Below are 17,276 nucleotides of genomic sequence, written 5' to 3' on the forward strand. Positions count from 1 at the left end.
CATGGACCCAGTCTCCCCGAAGGTGCTTTTTGTTGGGCTATTTTATTACAGTAATAGAAATGAAACCAGAGCAATGGCTCTTACCAGTTATAGCACCTTGGATCACTGTGGGGATACTTGTACATCTTTCCCTCATGACTGACAGATTCAGCATGTCCTGCAGGAACCATAGCTGGTCTGTGCCCACCGCACCCTCCAGTGTCCACAGAGCTCCTTCACACCCACCCAGGTACTAGGAGTGGAGAGTGATTGCATTAGTGACTGTTCTCATTGTTGTGATTTAAAAAAAAAAAAAAAACCTGACAGCAGTAACTTAAGGAAGGGGGTATTTCTTTCGCTCACAATTCTGAGGAACAGTCAGTCTACCATGGCGGGGAAGGCATGGTGGCAGGAGTGTGAGGAGCTGGTCACATGCCATCCACAGTCAGGAAGGAGAGAGAGATGGATGCTGGTGCTTACTTTCTTCTTTTTATCTAGTCCAGCCTAGGGAATGGTGCCGCCCATGTAGGGAGGGGCTGTGCATCCCTCCTCAGTTAAACCTTTCTGGAAGCATCCTCATAGACACTCCCAGAGGTGTGTCTCCATGGTGATTCTAAAGCTGATGATGAAGACTGACCACCAGAGAGACCATTACAGAGGACCTGTGTGTTTCTTGTAAAACTATCCCAATTCCCTGTATACAGACCTCTCCGAAATCCAGATACTCTGTTTTAGAATACAGTGTCTCAGATGAGCAGCCATTCTGCAGCCGACACCGAGCACCTAATCGGTGTTTATGTCCCTACATAAAAGTGTCTAGTTCCTCTCTCTTCTTCTTCCCTCTCCCCTTGATTCCTCCTTCACCCCCACCTACCCTTCCCTTACCCATCCCCCTTGCTACCATCTGTCTTTCTCCTTTCTCTTTTCCTTCCCCTCCCTCTCTACTCCTCACCCTTCCCATTTTTTTTTCTCCTCTCTTCCTCCATTCCTTCCATCTTAAATCTTCGCCGGGCCTCTTGCCTCTCCTGATTCCTCACAGAGAAAGTTCTCCAGCATAAGGGCTCATGCCATTAGACCTGGCCACTCAGCTAACCCTGCTCTCCCACTCTTCCCATGTTAAGATTGATGACCTTCATCCCCTCTGCAGAGCTCATCATGTCACATACAGAATGTATAGGTTCCAGGGGATCTGGTGTAGCTATCCCTAGAGACCGTTCTTCCTGCCCACTACCGTGGACAAGGCACCCAATGTGTACAGTGACTGAAGCCAAAGACAGAATAGTACAGGAACTGGGCCTCCTAGAGGGAGGGGAAGCCAATATGGGAAATGTACTAACAAGCCTGGAATGCAGACTGAATTCACTACCAAGCCCAAGGGCTGTACAACACAGCCTGGGTATGCATTGACCACCTCTACTGGGACTGGCTCTGCAAGCCAGAACCTGTGCTTCAAGCCCCTGTTGAGCTGGAGTAGAAGAATTCATCCAAGGTCCCAGTTTGCGGCTATGTAGGGAGGACCCTAACTCTGGTTCTGATTACTGCAGTTGGGCTGTCTGTAGGACACTAAGCCCCTGTTGGCTTTGTCTTGACTCTGGGCTCATGCAGGGCATGAGACTCTTCTGATGCCTTTATCCTATCTCTGAGGACAGAAGTGTCCATTTCAATCCCAGGTTTATCAATAGTTAATGCCCAGTACTGACCTGTGCCAGCTGGCACTCACTCTCAAAAAGTCTCCCATTTGCCAAGACATAGGCTTGCCCAGTGCCCTTGGAAGATGAAGTGGTAAAAAAGCATGTGCTTTAAATGACTGTCCTCAGAGTGTCCCTGTGTGGCTCAGTTGGAAGTCCTCACAGCTGCAGGCCTAGTAAATGCCCCACTCTGCCCTCCCTGCAGACTTTGTGGAAACCAGCAGTCACGGGTAGGAGAGGACCCTTGTGAGCCCCCTCCTGGCCTGTCGCCTCACCTACCTGGCAGGCTTCCAGGAACAGGGTGCACCAGGCTGCCCCGAAGGGTCCCAGTTTCCTGGTGCCTTTCCCACGTTCATGAAGGAGGTGCTGTAAAGTGGGGGAGCACATCTGCCCAGCTGTGAGGTATGCACCACAGCTGCCTGGCTTCTGCTGGAGGTGAGGTGCACCCCCTCAGGTAGCCCGCCCCCAGGGACACTGCATAGATTCTTTGTCTCCATCCTCAGCCAGGTGCCACTGCACAGTCCTAGGAAGCAGATAGTATAAATGACATCTGGATTTCTGGGTAAATTTTCCATTACCGTGAAAAGACACCATGACCAAGGCAACTTATAAAAGAGAGTTTACTGGGGAGATTTGCAATTTCAAAGGGTGAGGTCATTGACAGGGAGTATGGTGGCAGGTAGATAGGCATGGCACTGGAGGAGTAGCTGAAAGCTTACATCCTAATCCAAAAACATGAGACAGAGAAACTAATTGGAGGTGATGAAGACTTTGGAAACCTCAAAGTTGTAAAAGAGCAGCAGGCTGCTTCCCATCACCTGAGAGGAGCACGGGCCCTTTTTTCCATCCTGCCTGGCTCCCGGCCACCCCGGCTAGCTTTACCCGAAATAATTACATGGAAACTGTATTCATTTAAACACTGCCTGTCCCATTATATCTAGCCTCTTCTTGGCTAACTCTCACATCTTAATTAACCCATTTCTATTAAATCTGTATAGCGCCACGAGGTGGTGGCTTACTGGGAAAGATCCTAACCTACGTCCATCTTAGATTAGAGCATCATGGCATCTGACTGACTCTGCTATCTTTCTCCCAGCATCTGTTCAGTCTACTCCGCCTATCTAAGCTGCTGTCCTATCAAAAGGCCAAGGCAGTTTCTTTATTAATCAATGAAAGTAACACATAGACAGAAGACCCTCCCACATCACAAAGTCAGCCCTCAGTGACTCACCTTGTCTAATGAAAACACACCTCCTAATTCTTCCCAAACGGTGCCATCAAATGGGGATCAAGTATTCAAATGCATGAGCTCATAGGGAGGGGGAATTCTCATTCAAACCACCACACTGGAGAAGGCACTGTGGCCTTGGAGGTGCTGGGCATCCATGGGACTGGTATATGTATGTTCTCAAGTGTGTCCTCTTGGACACATCCTGAGGGAATTACATGGCGGGAAGACAGCCACTTCATGCAGCATAACTGTTCACATAACATTCTTGAAATGAAAGTCTAACAAAAGTAGGGGGTTGGCCCTGGACCAGACACAGGGGTTAGGGGTGGAGAGCATCTTCAGGATGAAGGACCATTCTGCATTCCAGTGCAGTATAGACACATGACCCTGCATGGGACTAAACACATGTGCATGAACACACAAGCAGAAGCCTGAAGGGGCAGTGAAGATCAAATCTGTTGATCACATGAGTGACAGCCTGGAGGTGATCAGACTTAGTTTAGGAAGGCGTTACCAGTGGGGTGATTGTTGATCTAGACCTAGGAAGACTTAAGCAAGATCTATACTTCAAGGCAGATACCAGGATGAGGTCTAGCTTTATGAACCAGTGAGTTTACAAGTCTACAGGGATTACATTCAAGGCATGGGTGAGAGGTCACTTACAGGACCATGGTTGCCCCAAAAGTAGCCACCTCACCAAAAAGCATTCTAGCGTGGATGACAAGGCCCCTACCACCACACAGATGGAGTCCCCACTTCAATGAACTTTCCACACTCTCTGTACTCTAGCGCCTCCCACAACCAGGAGGCCCTGTTCAGCTGGGGCAGAATTACATGCAGATGGCTAGGAGGTGCCGGAAGGAGTGGCTGAAGTCTCAGTTAAGGGGGGGTCTAATGACCTTACCTGCCTCCTCCCTCTACTAGGGAATGTCAATAGGCGTAGGAGCGTCTCTTGGGAAAGTCGTTTTGATGAAGATGATTGTAGTTGTTATCCTATGAGGACAGAGTTCCACGGGTAAACCCAGGAAAGGATACATGAACTTTTTCTGTATTTTTGGCTTGGAACTTCACCGTTACCTAAAAATAGGATGTTTGACTGAGGGAATGGAAACTGTAATTAATCATGAGCAAATGTTGATATTTAACGTAATTTCCCCCCTTTGCCCTCGCATGCCTTTAATCAGGACCAGGATGGTAGCTATTGACTTTAGCATCCACTGATGAATATGGGCCGTGACCTGTGCGTAAGGTCCTTGACAGACTGCACCGCTATGGTGCTGGAACATAAATAGCGCTGCTAGCATTAGTATTGATTAGAGAGACACGGCTGAGCGGGGAATATGTGTGTGCTCGCGAAGACCAGCTAGGAAAGCGAAGGCTTTAAATATTAGCAGCGTGCCTCCAAGTCCGGTCTATACACACAAGACCCCCATATTGGAGGGTTCTGCTCCCGCCTAGTGAATCCACAGCCGTCTCCACTGTGCAAGTGAGTAGCTGAGGCAGATGTTTCTGCTCAAGAGGTCCAAGTAATTGCAGAGTTGATACCCACGTTCTGCCCATTCAGAAGCCTTTAGTCCTTTTTTTCCTTTGAACTGGTATGTTTTCATCTCCACCCCCCTACACACACACACTTTAGGTCCCACCCGATTTTTTTAAGAAGTGGTCAATACAGGAGGCACGCCAAGCCTTATTATCCACATTTAACACTATTACAATGAAAAGAAGATGTCTCTAGAAATTAATTATCACGCAGAAAGTGAACACAAGAGCCTTTGTCACCGTGATAATGAAGTACCTCTGCTGCCTTAATGCCCCTGAGCCCGGCCATGCCTCTGCTGAATTCTGCTGAATAAACTGCAGAAAATATTGGAATTTACGGTCCCAGGAAACCATTGTCTGATACAGCCGCTGTTTCCTGTGGCCCACGCAAGGGGAGCGTCTACAGAACAGAACTGCTCGGGAGTTTCCCTCCCTGTTAAGGATGGATGAGAGTCTCTGGACCCATACTCCCACCCCTCCGCCACCCCTTCACCACCACTGTTTTGCATTCCATCGACATGTTAAATTTATGTTTTGGCGGAGAACTGCTAAGACTTAAAAACAAAAATACTAGGCTGCACTCTCCTTGCTATGGGCCTGGCCCCTTGTTATGGGCTATTTAACATGCTTCGCATTGGTGTTTAGTTTAGAGATGGAAACGAACACGCCTATAAAGTACTGTGCTGTAAATATACCTTTACGAAGCTCTTTGGATGCCCTTTCTAAAACGTGAATTAAGATATGCCGTGATTTCAAGCCCACAAACTGAGAAGTAGCCATCACCCTGAGTGGTAATTTGCTTTCTGGAACCTTAGAATATTAATCGCCTTTGTCTGCTGCTCCCCAAATTTGAGTTTGTGAGTGTGGTGGTGACTGGTGATGACGTGTTTAGAAAAAAAAAAAAACATGTAAGATCTCAGATTTGGAACTGGGGAGATGACTTGGTCCATAAAGTACTTGCCGCACATTCTGAGGGCCTGAGTTAAGGCCCCCAGCACTCAAATAAAAAGCCAGGCATGGCAGTGCACACCTGTGATCTTCGTGACGGGGTGGAGGAAGGTAAGACACGAGGATCCTAGTCTAGCTAAAGTGGGTGCACTTCAGACTGAGTGAAGACCCTGTCTCAAAAAATAAAGAGAGGAACCGTTGAAGAAGACACCTGACATTGACCTCTGGCCTGCGCATGCACATACACGCACACACACACACGCACACACACGAGAGAGAGACAGACAGACAGAAACAGACAAACAGAAACCACTGTGGTCCTTGACATCCTTTTTGTGTAAGTCACTTTTTTGCTGTTATGATTAAACGTCCTGACAAAGGCAGCTGAAAGGAGGAAGGGTTGACTATTGTCTCGCAGGTCCAAAAGGATGTGGTCCATCGTGATGGGGAAGAAATGCTCACAGGCATGGAAGGCACGGTGGCCAGAGCAGCAGGCTGGGCTGGATGTTCACGGCATCCACACTCTGGAAGCAAAGAATAAGCGGAAAGTGGGGTCTGGCTACAAAGCCTCAAGGCCCATCCTCAGGGACTCACTTCCTCCAGTAGGGCCCCACCTCTTAAAAGTACCACAACCTTCCACCACCGTTCCACCGTCTGGGGATCAAGAGTTCAAACGTGTGCCCAGGGAGGACATTTCAGACAAAAGCACTCCTTTACTTAGGGGCCATTTTCTTTTCCTTGTTTAAAGAGCCACCATATTTCACTGCTGAGCCCGAGAGTCGGATTTTAGGAGAAGTGGAAGAAACTGTGGACATCCCATGTCGAGCCATGGGTGAGTATGGGAGTACCGGATGGGAATTTCCCGGGCGGGGGAGTCTTTAAATCCTTCTGGGAGGACAGTGACCATCAAGGCTGGGGACACTGGACCCTAGGGCTCAATAGCTAGCCTGTGACTTAGCTGAAGGAAGTCGCCATTGTGCAGCTCTTGCTTCCATGTCTGTAGCTCAATCTAGGGCTCCAGAAGAAGGAAGATGAGAAAAAAAGGCCTTTCCTTTAGTCTGCCCCAAAGACAGCGGAATAAGCAGATCCTGTAGCTCCCCTCAGTAACTGGGTTCCCCAGAGTATATGGGCCTAAGACCGTGGCTCTCAAAAGACCTCTCTCTATCCACCAGGTGATAAGGACTGGGCGCCACATCCATGCAACCTACAGAAAAGGAGGGTGCTTTTAATATTAGTTAATTAATTAGACAATTAATTAATTAATTTTTTGAGATAGAATCTTATATAACCTAGCCTGGCCTCAAACTTGCTGCGTAGCCCAGGATGACCTTGAGTACCTGGTCAGCCCACGTCCACCTCTCAGCTCTCAAGTGCCGTGAGTCTAGGTATGAGCCACCACACCTGATTTATGCAGTGCCGGGGATGGCACTCAAGAGACTCCTGCATACGAGACAAGCACTCTGCCTGCTAAGTCACGTGCCAGGGCCCTATCATGATGGTTTATTTTTTTGGGATGGGAACTTTTCCTGCCTTTCTGTCCTTTCAGCTCTGAGGCAGCTCTCCTGTTCCACACGTCATTGTCCCTCCTTCCTGTGGCTCATTGTACCCATTACCCTGTCCGTGACTTTACTGTGTGGTTACACAGGAAGTTACAGATAACTTCCTGCCCCCATGTTCACACACACACGCACGCACGCACGCACACACACATGACACGGGCTTTACAAGGCAATCCATTACCGAGACGCATATAGATGAAAAGGCTCTTTTCCTGTCTGTTTGGACCTGGATAAGCAGTGTCCCCCACTCACTCAGCGCTGGGAAGGAAACCTTGCTTTGGTGAGAAACAATGGCCCTTGCTTCATAAATGAGAGCGCTGGAGACCCCTAGTAGGGAGAGGGAAGCAGTTCATTTTATGACCTTGCAAAGTCTAGCCTCAGCCTATAGAAAAGGCAGGAAAAAAGATGCCCTAAATTCCCTATCCAATTGGTTCAGGATGAAAAGCTTTTATCTAATGTATGTCCTGGGGCTGGAGACTCCCTCCTTTTCTGAGGTTCAGTCAGGTAGCTGATCATTGCCCGTGACTTTCCAGCCATAGGACGAACCGAGAGCACCTGGACAAGCAGGTGTCCGCAGCTAGCTCAGGAAGCAGGGGGCAAGTGCTCCCGCTGTCTCTGGCTCGCTAATGAGCTTTAAAGGCACCTCATCCAAAAAAAGAAAAGAAAAGACCAGACTGGTTTAGCTTTCATGCTAGCAGTTTCCTAAGAGGCACGTGATCTCTCTCTATACACTATTGACTATTGGAACCTGGCTTCAGAGAAAGCACAGTTAAATATTATGCTCAGAGCTTCCAGGAGTAACAAGACAGGATTTGGAAAATTGTCACCAGGTATCTGGCATATAGAACCTGCTCACCAAATACTGGGGTCATGGGACGGTACAGAACAGTCCAAGACCAGCCAATGACCTCGGCACATGCGCCTGCTATGACGCTCGGCTACCCTCGAGAGCAGGAGAGCAGGCCACACCTGTGTCCAACCATATCCGCCCCACCCTTCAGTTCTTGGTGAACGCAGAGTCATCTCTGACCAGGAGTCCCTTCCAGTGGCTTAGGTCAGACCTGGTCTTTGCCGGCCAAAGGGCCTGAAGCCTCCGGTTCCCACTCCTGGTCCCCTCATCACGGCCACTCCTAAACACGCTGTGTTTCCGTTCTCCTCAGCTCCAACTCCATTCGCGCAGCCACGGAGGAGGCTGAGAGAGGAAGGGCACAGATGTTGAGTGGAGAGCCTTCTCTTGTGTGGCCTCGTTCTCCTCCTCATGCCACAGCAGCCCCTGAAGCTTAGCTCTGCGCACAAGAAGCTGGGCGCCATTTCTATTTCAGAAATAAGCACATTCTCCACTACTGCAGGGCATAGGGTTCCCATCTGACACAAAATGCCCCCCAGTAGAAACCCTCCCATCCTCCCATGTAGTAACTATTATTTTTCAGTAAGTGGCAATTCTGACATTCTTTCTCTGACAGGGGGCCTCTCTCTTCTTGCTGAATTTCTGGGGGGGGGACTGTTAGGCATAGACTTGTAACTGTGTATCGAGTGGGGCCCTCCTACATTCCTCTGAGGTCATGTGATTTCCAGCTAACTCTGGCAATGGAGCAAACTGCATGGGGAGTGGGGAGGGGTTCCCCATGAGAGCAACATCATGTAATCACCATTATGAGATCTTACGTGAATTGCATATGCTTTTACCTTGAAATGGATTTTTAAAAGTTGTCCTGATTTAATGAGAGGTGACAGGAAACGTAATTAAGGGGAAGAACTGCCCGAGAACACATCGTCTGGAAATGCTCCCACCATCAGCTCTAGTCATCCAAATGGACCGTCTACACCCACGTACACCAAGACTGAGTCAGGGGTCTGAGTAAGCCTTAGAGGAGCTCAGCAAAATGAGATTTTAAAATGAGATTTAAAACTTCAATCCATTTTATGGTGCCAGGCCTGGAGGCACAGGCCTGTAATCCCAGCATTCAGGAGCCTGAAACAAAAAGGTCAAGAGTTCAAGGCCAACCTGGCCTACATAGCAAGGGTATTTTTGTGGGTTTTTTTTTTTGGCTCAAAACCAACAAAAAAATGTATTTAGGGAAATTAAGGAACAAAAGCACTTAAATTCTAGAACTAAATCTTAGTGTGTCTCATCAGGTTTCTATGCCCAATGTTTTCTGGACTTTGTTACATCCTGTTGATGTGGGAGTGTCATATATCAATCTGTTGATTTCATTGGTTAAGCAATAAAGAAACTGCTTGGCCCTGATAGGTTAAAACATAGGTGGGAGGAGTAAACAGAACAGAATGCTGGGAGGAAGAGGAAGTGAGCTCAGAGAGAGACACCATGCTCCCCTCTCCCAGGCAGACACGCAATAGCTCTGCTCTCTGAGGCACATGCGATGAAGCTCCGACCCAGGATTTACGTAGGCTAGAATCTTCCTGGTAAGCGCACCTAGCGGTGTTACACAGATGATTAGAAATGGGCTAAATTAATATGTGAGAATTAGCCTGGAAGAGGCTAGATAGAAATGGGCCAAGCAGTGTTTAAATGAATACAATTTGTGTGTTGTTATTTCGGGCATAAGCTAGCAGGTGGCCCGGGTGCTGGGGATGCAGCCCCACCGCTCATATTACTACAGAATGATATTACTACATCCTGTGGTTTGCATGGATTCTCCATGGATCCTCTTTGCACACTTAGTTCACTCTGGGTGGTTGTGGTCCTCTTGGACTCCAGGAAGGTCAGAGAGATCCCCCAGGGAATCTAGCCCTGCACAGAAGCTGCTGGCAGAGGGCCCAAGGGTTCCCTGCTCAGGACTGGGCTGCCCCCAGACAATGCAGAGCCATAGTTATCAGCCCTGAGCTATGTGAATTGACCACTGCCATAGAGGCTTCAGAAGTCCTCACTGGGCGCTTAGGCTGACAGTAGTCCCCTCCATCTACCACCCAGGTGATGGCCCTTGTGAGCCTGTCTTAATGTCCACCACGAAAACCAGGCCTTGTGTCTCACTGGGATATAACACACAAGGAAGGGGAAACTAGGCAGGACTCTGAAGTCTGAGTCTGTCTGGTTCCCTAGTCCTTCTAGTCTAGCACCCTGCCATGTACCTTGGGGTACAAGTGCAGGGCCTTGTGCACCCCTTCTTTCTGTACTCATGTGGGTCTTAGGGACAAAGCAACCTTTTCAGTGTCTCCTAGGTGGACATGCATTCTCTCAGATGTCCCCACCCCCTTTAATCAGGGCCTCTCCAGGGCTTTGAAGTCACTCCCCCAGCAGTCTAGACTTGCCTTGAGGTCACTGACAACCGTGGGCTCATCGAAGACTCCTCATGGCCCACAGCTTTGCTGTTGGTTGTGATCACGAGTGCTCACGCTATCCAGAGCCCCTGCCATGTGCATGGCGGGAGTTTTCCAGGCCAACCTGCCAAATCGTCACAGCCTTTGAGGTCATGTTCTAAACTTTCCCGTTGTATTAGTGACTTGTTTCATGGCTGTGTCTAAGTACCTGACCAGTACTCTGGCTCTCAGTGTGGGGGTACAGTCCATCGTGGCAGGTAAGGGGGTGCAGGGCACAAGGAGCACCATGGTCACATGACATCCACAGTCAGGAAGCAGAGAGAGATGGATGCTGGTACTCAACTCTTTTTTTTTTTTCTGTCCCATAACTCACTCTGTAGACCAGGCTGGCCTTGAACCCACAGAGATCCACCTGCCTCTCTCAAACTCACAGAGATCTCGAGTGCTGGGATTAAAGGCATGTGCTACCACCGCCTGGCTTACTTTCTCCTTTTATTTCAGTTCTGGCTCCCAGCCCATGGGACAGTGTCACCCACATTCACGGCGTCAGTCAATCCACTATAGAAACTGCCAACGACCCTGGACTAGCCTTCCTAGCCAGGACAAATCAGAACTATCAACTCTGCCTAAACTCAAGGGCAATCACAGTTGAAATCTTTCTAAATGAATACAAACCTGGGGGCCGTGGCCCTTGCTGATTCCTTCTTCCTCTTTAGAACTCGTAGTATGGGTTTCTCCATGTGAGGCGAGGGAAGTGTCCCTAACCCGCTATAGCGTGAGAAAGCTGCCATATGGGCCTCTGAAGCCTTTTCGCCTTTACCCTCCTACAGAGATCTCCTGGGGTGTAATGTTTCCCTCTATTCCTCTTCAGGGGTTCCTCTTCCCACCCTCCAATGGTACAAAGATGCTGTCCCCGTGAGCAAGCTCCAGAACCCGAGGTACAAAGTGCTACCCAGCGGAGGCCTGCACATCCAGAAGCTGAGTCCAGAAGACTCTGGAATCTTCCAGTGCTTTGCCAGTAATGAAGGAGGAGAGATCCAGACTAACACCTACCTGGATGTGACCAGTGAGTAACACATATGAGCATGGCCAGCCTTCGGGTCAGAGCTGCCCACTCTGCCCCAGTACACAGCGGGGGAGCGTCCTGTCGGCCCCTGGGATGATGAAGGGACAGAAGCCTATGATGAGGGCTGAGCTAAGGAGAACCATGACCTAGGCAAGCCTGTGGGCCTTGCTCTTTATTTTAAGGAAAAAAATCTTCCTTTTTAAATGAGCAAAAAAAATTCTGTCCCTCCCCCTGGACAGAATGAGAAAGACTATCCAGTATATAGCTCGCTCCTAATCTTTTCCTTTTGATCTTTTTCTTCCGTTTAAAAAATATTCATTCTCTACTTTAGTTTTATTGAACAATTATAGTTCTTTTGTGGGTTTCTTTTATTATCCCATTAGCAGAAATACCTTGGCACCCTGTCTTTGAAAAATAAAATAAAAGTACAGGTTCTCACTGTATCTGCGGGTTTGCTTTCTAATCTCCCACAGCCGTAACATTGTTCTTCTGAAATGAAGTAGAATTTAGTGGCTATGGAATTGCACCTTTCAAGTTTGCCCTTTTTTGGAGGCAAAGAGCTGATATTGCAGATGTGAGAACCATGGGGAGTGTGGCCGTGGGGGTGGGGGGCGGGCGTGTGGGTGTGTGCGCACACATGGGACCAGTGGCTCCCTAAGGCATGTGAAGAGACAGATAAGTCCTTAAAATGCACACGTGTATTTGGGCAAATCTGGAAGGTCACTGTCCCTGACCCTATCTGGCAGCCACACTTGCCCTCCACAGCAGAGCACCAGAAACCCATCCTGCTCCAGGCAGCTGCAATAATATTGGGTGTTTAAGCCAGAAACTGAGTTCATACCCATTAGTATTATTTGGAACCCTCCTTGCAGCTATGGCCAGGGTGTTCTGATGCAGACTGACCAGGTAGTTTGAGTTTGTTTGCTGTCTATTTGTTTCTCTATGAAGGGCCTGATAGTCGATGCTCCATAGCACAGAGGGCGTAACCTTGCAGGAGTGAATGGGAGTGTATGGGAGGTATATGGACATCCCCTACCCCACCACCTCTCCATCATGTGGAAGAGAGGCAGGAGCTGTGCAGTTGTGTGACTGATCTGGAGAACACTGGAACACTGGCTGCGTTTTATTCCAGTATACGCCTGTCTCCTTCCTCTTGCTTGGGACTGTGAAGCCCTTTCCCCATGAACAAAAATGAGCCACCGCATGGGACAGGGGTTCTTAGATCTGTGTGTCAGCTTTCAGAATGTCCCTGGGAAGTGTGGATGTGTCATCCCATCCTTGATACAGTCTGTCACCTAAAGGACAAAGCCAGGTGGTTTCTGTAGATAAACACCCTTCCTGGATCCTTGGGCTTGGGGAAAGGTATCCACTTCCCTTTAGACGCTAAGCAAGGACGGGTGATTCCTAGTGGCACAGGGCAGGAACCACTCCAGAATGACTACTGTTTTTCCACATAGTACCTTTGCCTCTGATTGGTACTGCAAGACCCGCGCAGATTCCCAGGCAGGCTTCTCAGAGCCGAGCCACAGTTCACTGTTAACTTCTCCCTACAGATATTGCTCCTGCCTTCACCCAGCGTCCAGTGGACACCACGGTGACTGACGGGATGACAGCTGTCCTGAGGTGTGAGGTGTCTGGGGCTCCCAAACCCGCCATCACGTGGAAGAGAGGCAGGTGGCTCTGCAGCCGCGTGGACATGGCTGGTGTGGAAAACACTGGGATGTTGGCTGCATTTTCTTATTCATTCCCTCAGTGGAGACCGAATGCCATATATTGAATGTCTTCACCAGGGGCTAGATGCCAGGGTGCAGTGTGAATAAGACAGGTGACCCTGGGCTTCTGGAAAACTTGGGGACTGGAGAAATGGTTTGGCTAGTAAAATGTCTGTGACACAGCATGAAGATATGCTTTTAGTCACCAGTACCCATGTAAAAAACTATGCACCCATCATCCTGACAAAGGGGAGGCAGACAGTCTAGACCATTCGGTAAACCCTAGTTCCCAGCCATAAACCCTGTCTTTAAAAAATAAAAAAGGTCAGCCTCTATATACGTTCACACCATGTACATATAAACTTGTATATCCACACAACCATACAGACACCTTATAAACCAGTGGTTCTCAACCTGTGGGTCTCAACCCCTTGGGAACAAATCTTTCATGAGGGTCACCTAATACCATCAGAAAACACAGACGTTTAGGTTATGATTCATAACAGTAGGAACATTGCAGTTATGAAGTAGCGATAAAAATAATTTTGTTGTTGGGAGGGTCACCCCAACATGAGGGAAGGAAGGTTGAGAACCACTGCCTTACACACATACAATTAAAAAAAACAAAAAACTTCAGAAAGTCAGTGGCAATGACAGAGCAGTAGTAACTGTGTAAATGTGGCTCTCCTTTACATACGCCCACAGGGGCTCCGGGAGATAGTAAGCCCTAGATATGAAGTAATCATGAGAAGTGGTCATCCGAAGAAAAGGATCCATACACAGACCAGAGTCTGCTTAACAAGACCTCACAGTACTGGGCAACCAGGATGTTCCTGGGGTTCAGCATCCTTGCCAATGATGGGGAAAATGCTTCAGCTATTTTACATAGAATGTTCACTTTGCTCGGATTATCATCTTGCCAACAGCTCCACCCTCTCCCTCCTTCCCTGCCGACTGCTGTGCACTGTGCCTCTCACGATCCCCTGTTCTCCTCTCCTCCTCAGGAAACCTCATTCTGGCCAGTGGCTCTGTCCGGATTCCTAGGTTCATGCTGCTGGAATCTGGGGGGCTGAGGATAGCCCCCGTCTTCATCCAGGATGCCGGCAACTACACCTGCTATGCAGCAAACACCGGGGCCTCTGTCAACGCCTCCGCCATGCTCACCGTGTGGAGTAAGGACACACACATCTCTGTGATGCTTCTCTCTCTCTCTCTTTTTTTTTTTTTTTTTTTGGTTTTTCGAGATCCCACTAGCATCGCCGTATCCTCTGTGTCCCGGGGATGTCAGAACTCCTTTAGATTTTCTCGCTTAGTTCGAAGAAGATGATTATTTTTACAACTAATTTATAGAAATCTGTTGAGTAATTAAATTTTCTGTTTCTGAAAGAAAAATTAGGAGGTGTATCTAGAGAGTCCGTAGTGCTATTTCAAGAGCTGTAGCAGATCGACTTTTTAAAATCCATAGACTTATTATACCCAGTTGGCTAGAACAGCTAAAATAATGTTTTGATTAATTTTATAAGGAAATTGAATCATTCATTGATATTCTAAAGAAAGTATTTGGGAGACTAAAGCGGTCACTCAGTCAAAAAAATTCTTGGGGTGCAATCAAGAGGATATGAGTTTGATCCTCAGCACCCATCAGACATACACTTGTAACCCCAGTGCTATAGGGCCAGACACAGGAGAATTCCTGGGGCTCACTGCCACCCAGTCTCCCCTGGGGCTCCAGGTACAGGGAGGGACTTTGCCTCATGAAATAAAGTCGAGAGTGGTTAAGAAAGACACCTGACATTGACCTCTGGCCTCTGTACACACACACACACAAACGTGTATGCATGCACAACAGAACATATTTTTCTATACTATCTATAGTTCAGCTACATAAATTAAATAAATAGAAGCAAACAGTAGGGACATCTTTGTTCCCTCAGATTCTGTCAGTCTCAGTGTAGGTCCCTGGTCCTTGATGTACAGAAAGAATTATTTTCCGTAGCATGATGGCACACCAAGTGTTCCCTGCCTCTCTAGTGCAGTGGTTCTCATCCTTCCTGATGCCGCAACCCTTTAATGCAGTTCCTCATGTGTGGTGACCCCAGCCATAAAATTATTTCATTGCTACTTCATAGCTGTAATTTTGCAACTGTTATGAACTGTAATGTAAATATCTGATGAGCAGGATATCTGAAATACAACCCCTGTGAAAGGGTCAGTCAACCCCTAAAAGGGCCATGACCCAGACATTAAGAACCTAAGTGCCCTTTCTTCCTGTTACCCCTGGCAACATTCTAACAGTCCATTTTCAGATGGAAAAGGCTGGTGTGCACTGACAGTCTCCGCAAGAGTCTCTATTGAGAAAGTTCAAACTCACTGCACTAATATGTGAGGATGTAGTCAGGTGTAAAGAGCACACCCACATGTGTGTGCACATGCACACACATACACACTTCTGCTCCTATTTGGCATTTTCTCTCGTACCATCATTCTACATTTTGATAAATAACCCTTTTAATGGAAGTTTTATTATTGGGGGTCATGTGGGGGTCAGAGGACAGCTTCCAGGAGTAGTTTTTCTCCCTTCCTCGGTGGGTTTGGGAGACTGAACATGGGTTGTCAGGCTTGCACAGTGGCACTTCTAACCATTCAGCCATCTCACCAACCCAGAAAAAAATATTAATTATATTGTGGGACATGAAGAAGGGAGCGCTAGGCCCCAGTTTTAGGTTGTCTGACTGGTAGATGCTGATGCTTGCTAAAATGGAAGATCTCAGGGAATTGACAAGACTGGAGGCCAGTGTTGCTCAAACCTACAATCCCAGCACTAGGGAAGTAGCGGGAGAAAGACCAGGATTCAAGGGCTGTCTGGACTTCCTAAGTCCCTGCTACAGAAATGCATGCGACGGGAGCTAAGTGTGATGTAAACACTGGAGACTGACACAGGGAGCTCACCAGTGCGAAGCCACCCTGCACTACATAAGAACTATCTCAGAGAGAAGCAAAAATAGAAAACTACATTGGGAATTGACTCTGAAGGCATGCTGTAACATTCATCCCCAGACCTCGAGGGTGGTTAGTTCTTACAGTGATGCTACGTAGATGAACACTGGTTTTGGCTTTTTTTAAAAAAAATTCACTGACTTCTAAGCAAGAGAATAATAATAAGTAACTTGTTCTCTGGGTTTTGTACATGTTTGGTTTATCATGATAAACACCTCCCAGAGGTTCTGTTATTAAAGTCTGACAAAGACTACTGTAATAAGTCTCAATAATAATAAATTACATATTCAAGTTTTCTCCTTATCAGTAACAGCTAAGTGATAGGTCAGATCACCCATTTCTGTTTAGCAAAACACAAGTTTAAAAATGCTCCTTCACAAGGACATTTGACGTTCACACAGAATTATGAATACAAAAGATCCTCTTTTTTTTTCTCAATTGTCTATATGTCTAGGGGAGTGGTCTAGGGGAGTGGAGGTCACACACATGAGTGTAGGTGCCTTCAAGCCAGAAAAGGGCTTCTGATTCTTTGAAGCTGGAACTGCAGACAGCTCACATGGGTGCTGGGAACTGAGCTCAGGTTCTCTGCAAGAGCAGTGTGCACTCTTAATCACTGAGCCATCTCCCCAGCCCCAGATAATCCTTTCAGTCTTTTATTAGATATTCTCAAAACATCAATTTCTTTTCATTTACATTTCTACAATGTTGGCAAAGTACTAAAAAAGGGTTTTGTTATGTTTGGAGGTTGGTGTCAAGCGCATTTGATACATGGGAAAACGTTAGCTTCATGTTTTCAAACTTGTGGGAAGGGAAAACGTGAGGTCTGGCTCTCCACAGATCACTCTCCAGAAAGTTCTGTGGATCTGCAGAGGATCAGCATTGGGACCATGTTTAGCTAAGGGACAGTGAGCCAGCTCGGTGACCTGTAGAGTTATCCAGATTGCTTGGTCGAGCTGCTCGGAACAGTCACGTGCCCTCTCATAGGCCAAGGCCAGAAGACTCAGAAACCTTTCCTGATGCACAGCTGGAAAGCCACTGTGCTGGGCCTCAAGTGAAGCCCTGGGACTCACAAATTTTAGTTCTGTGTCTGGAACCAGAGTGGTGTCCCCTGGCAGGTGTGTGACAGCGTGGCCCAGGCTGAGTGGAGAAGCTGGCTTCTGCAGCAGTGGCTGTGGGTTCTGGGATCCTCAGATGGGGGACAGCCGGTTGGCCCTGCCTCTCGCCAGCGGTGTGGTCCTAGGCAATTCATAGCACCTTCCAAAGTCACAGGGTGATGTG

General features: G+C 47.9%; 1 protein-coding gene across 1 annotated transcript in view; it reads left to right on the top strand.

Moving 5' to 3' along the window:
• LOC121465135 (protein sidekick-1-like) overlaps window positions 1-17,276 on the top strand; it is a 955,042-nt gene that overhangs the window by 692,818 nt on the left and 244,948 nt on the right. The window contains exons 8-11 of the mRNA XM_041678320.1: window positions 6,134-6,217; window positions 11,095-11,289; window positions 12,843-12,959; window positions 14,006-14,173. Coding sequence (XP_041534254.1) covers window positions 6,134-6,217; window positions 11,095-11,289; window positions 12,843-12,959; window positions 14,006-14,173 — 564 coding nt within the window. The remainder of the gene's footprint in view (window positions 1-6,133; window positions 6,218-11,094; window positions 11,290-12,842; window positions 12,960-14,005; window positions 14,174-17,276) is intronic.

This window comes from Microtus oregoni, unplaced genomic scaffold (assembly GCF_018167655.1).
Source record: "Microtus oregoni isolate MIOR12 unplaced genomic scaffold, Mior012 000029F_ref0000214, whole genome shotgun sequence".
NCBI classification, from domain to species: Eukaryota; Metazoa; Chordata; class Mammalia; order Rodentia; family Cricetidae; genus Microtus; species Microtus oregoni.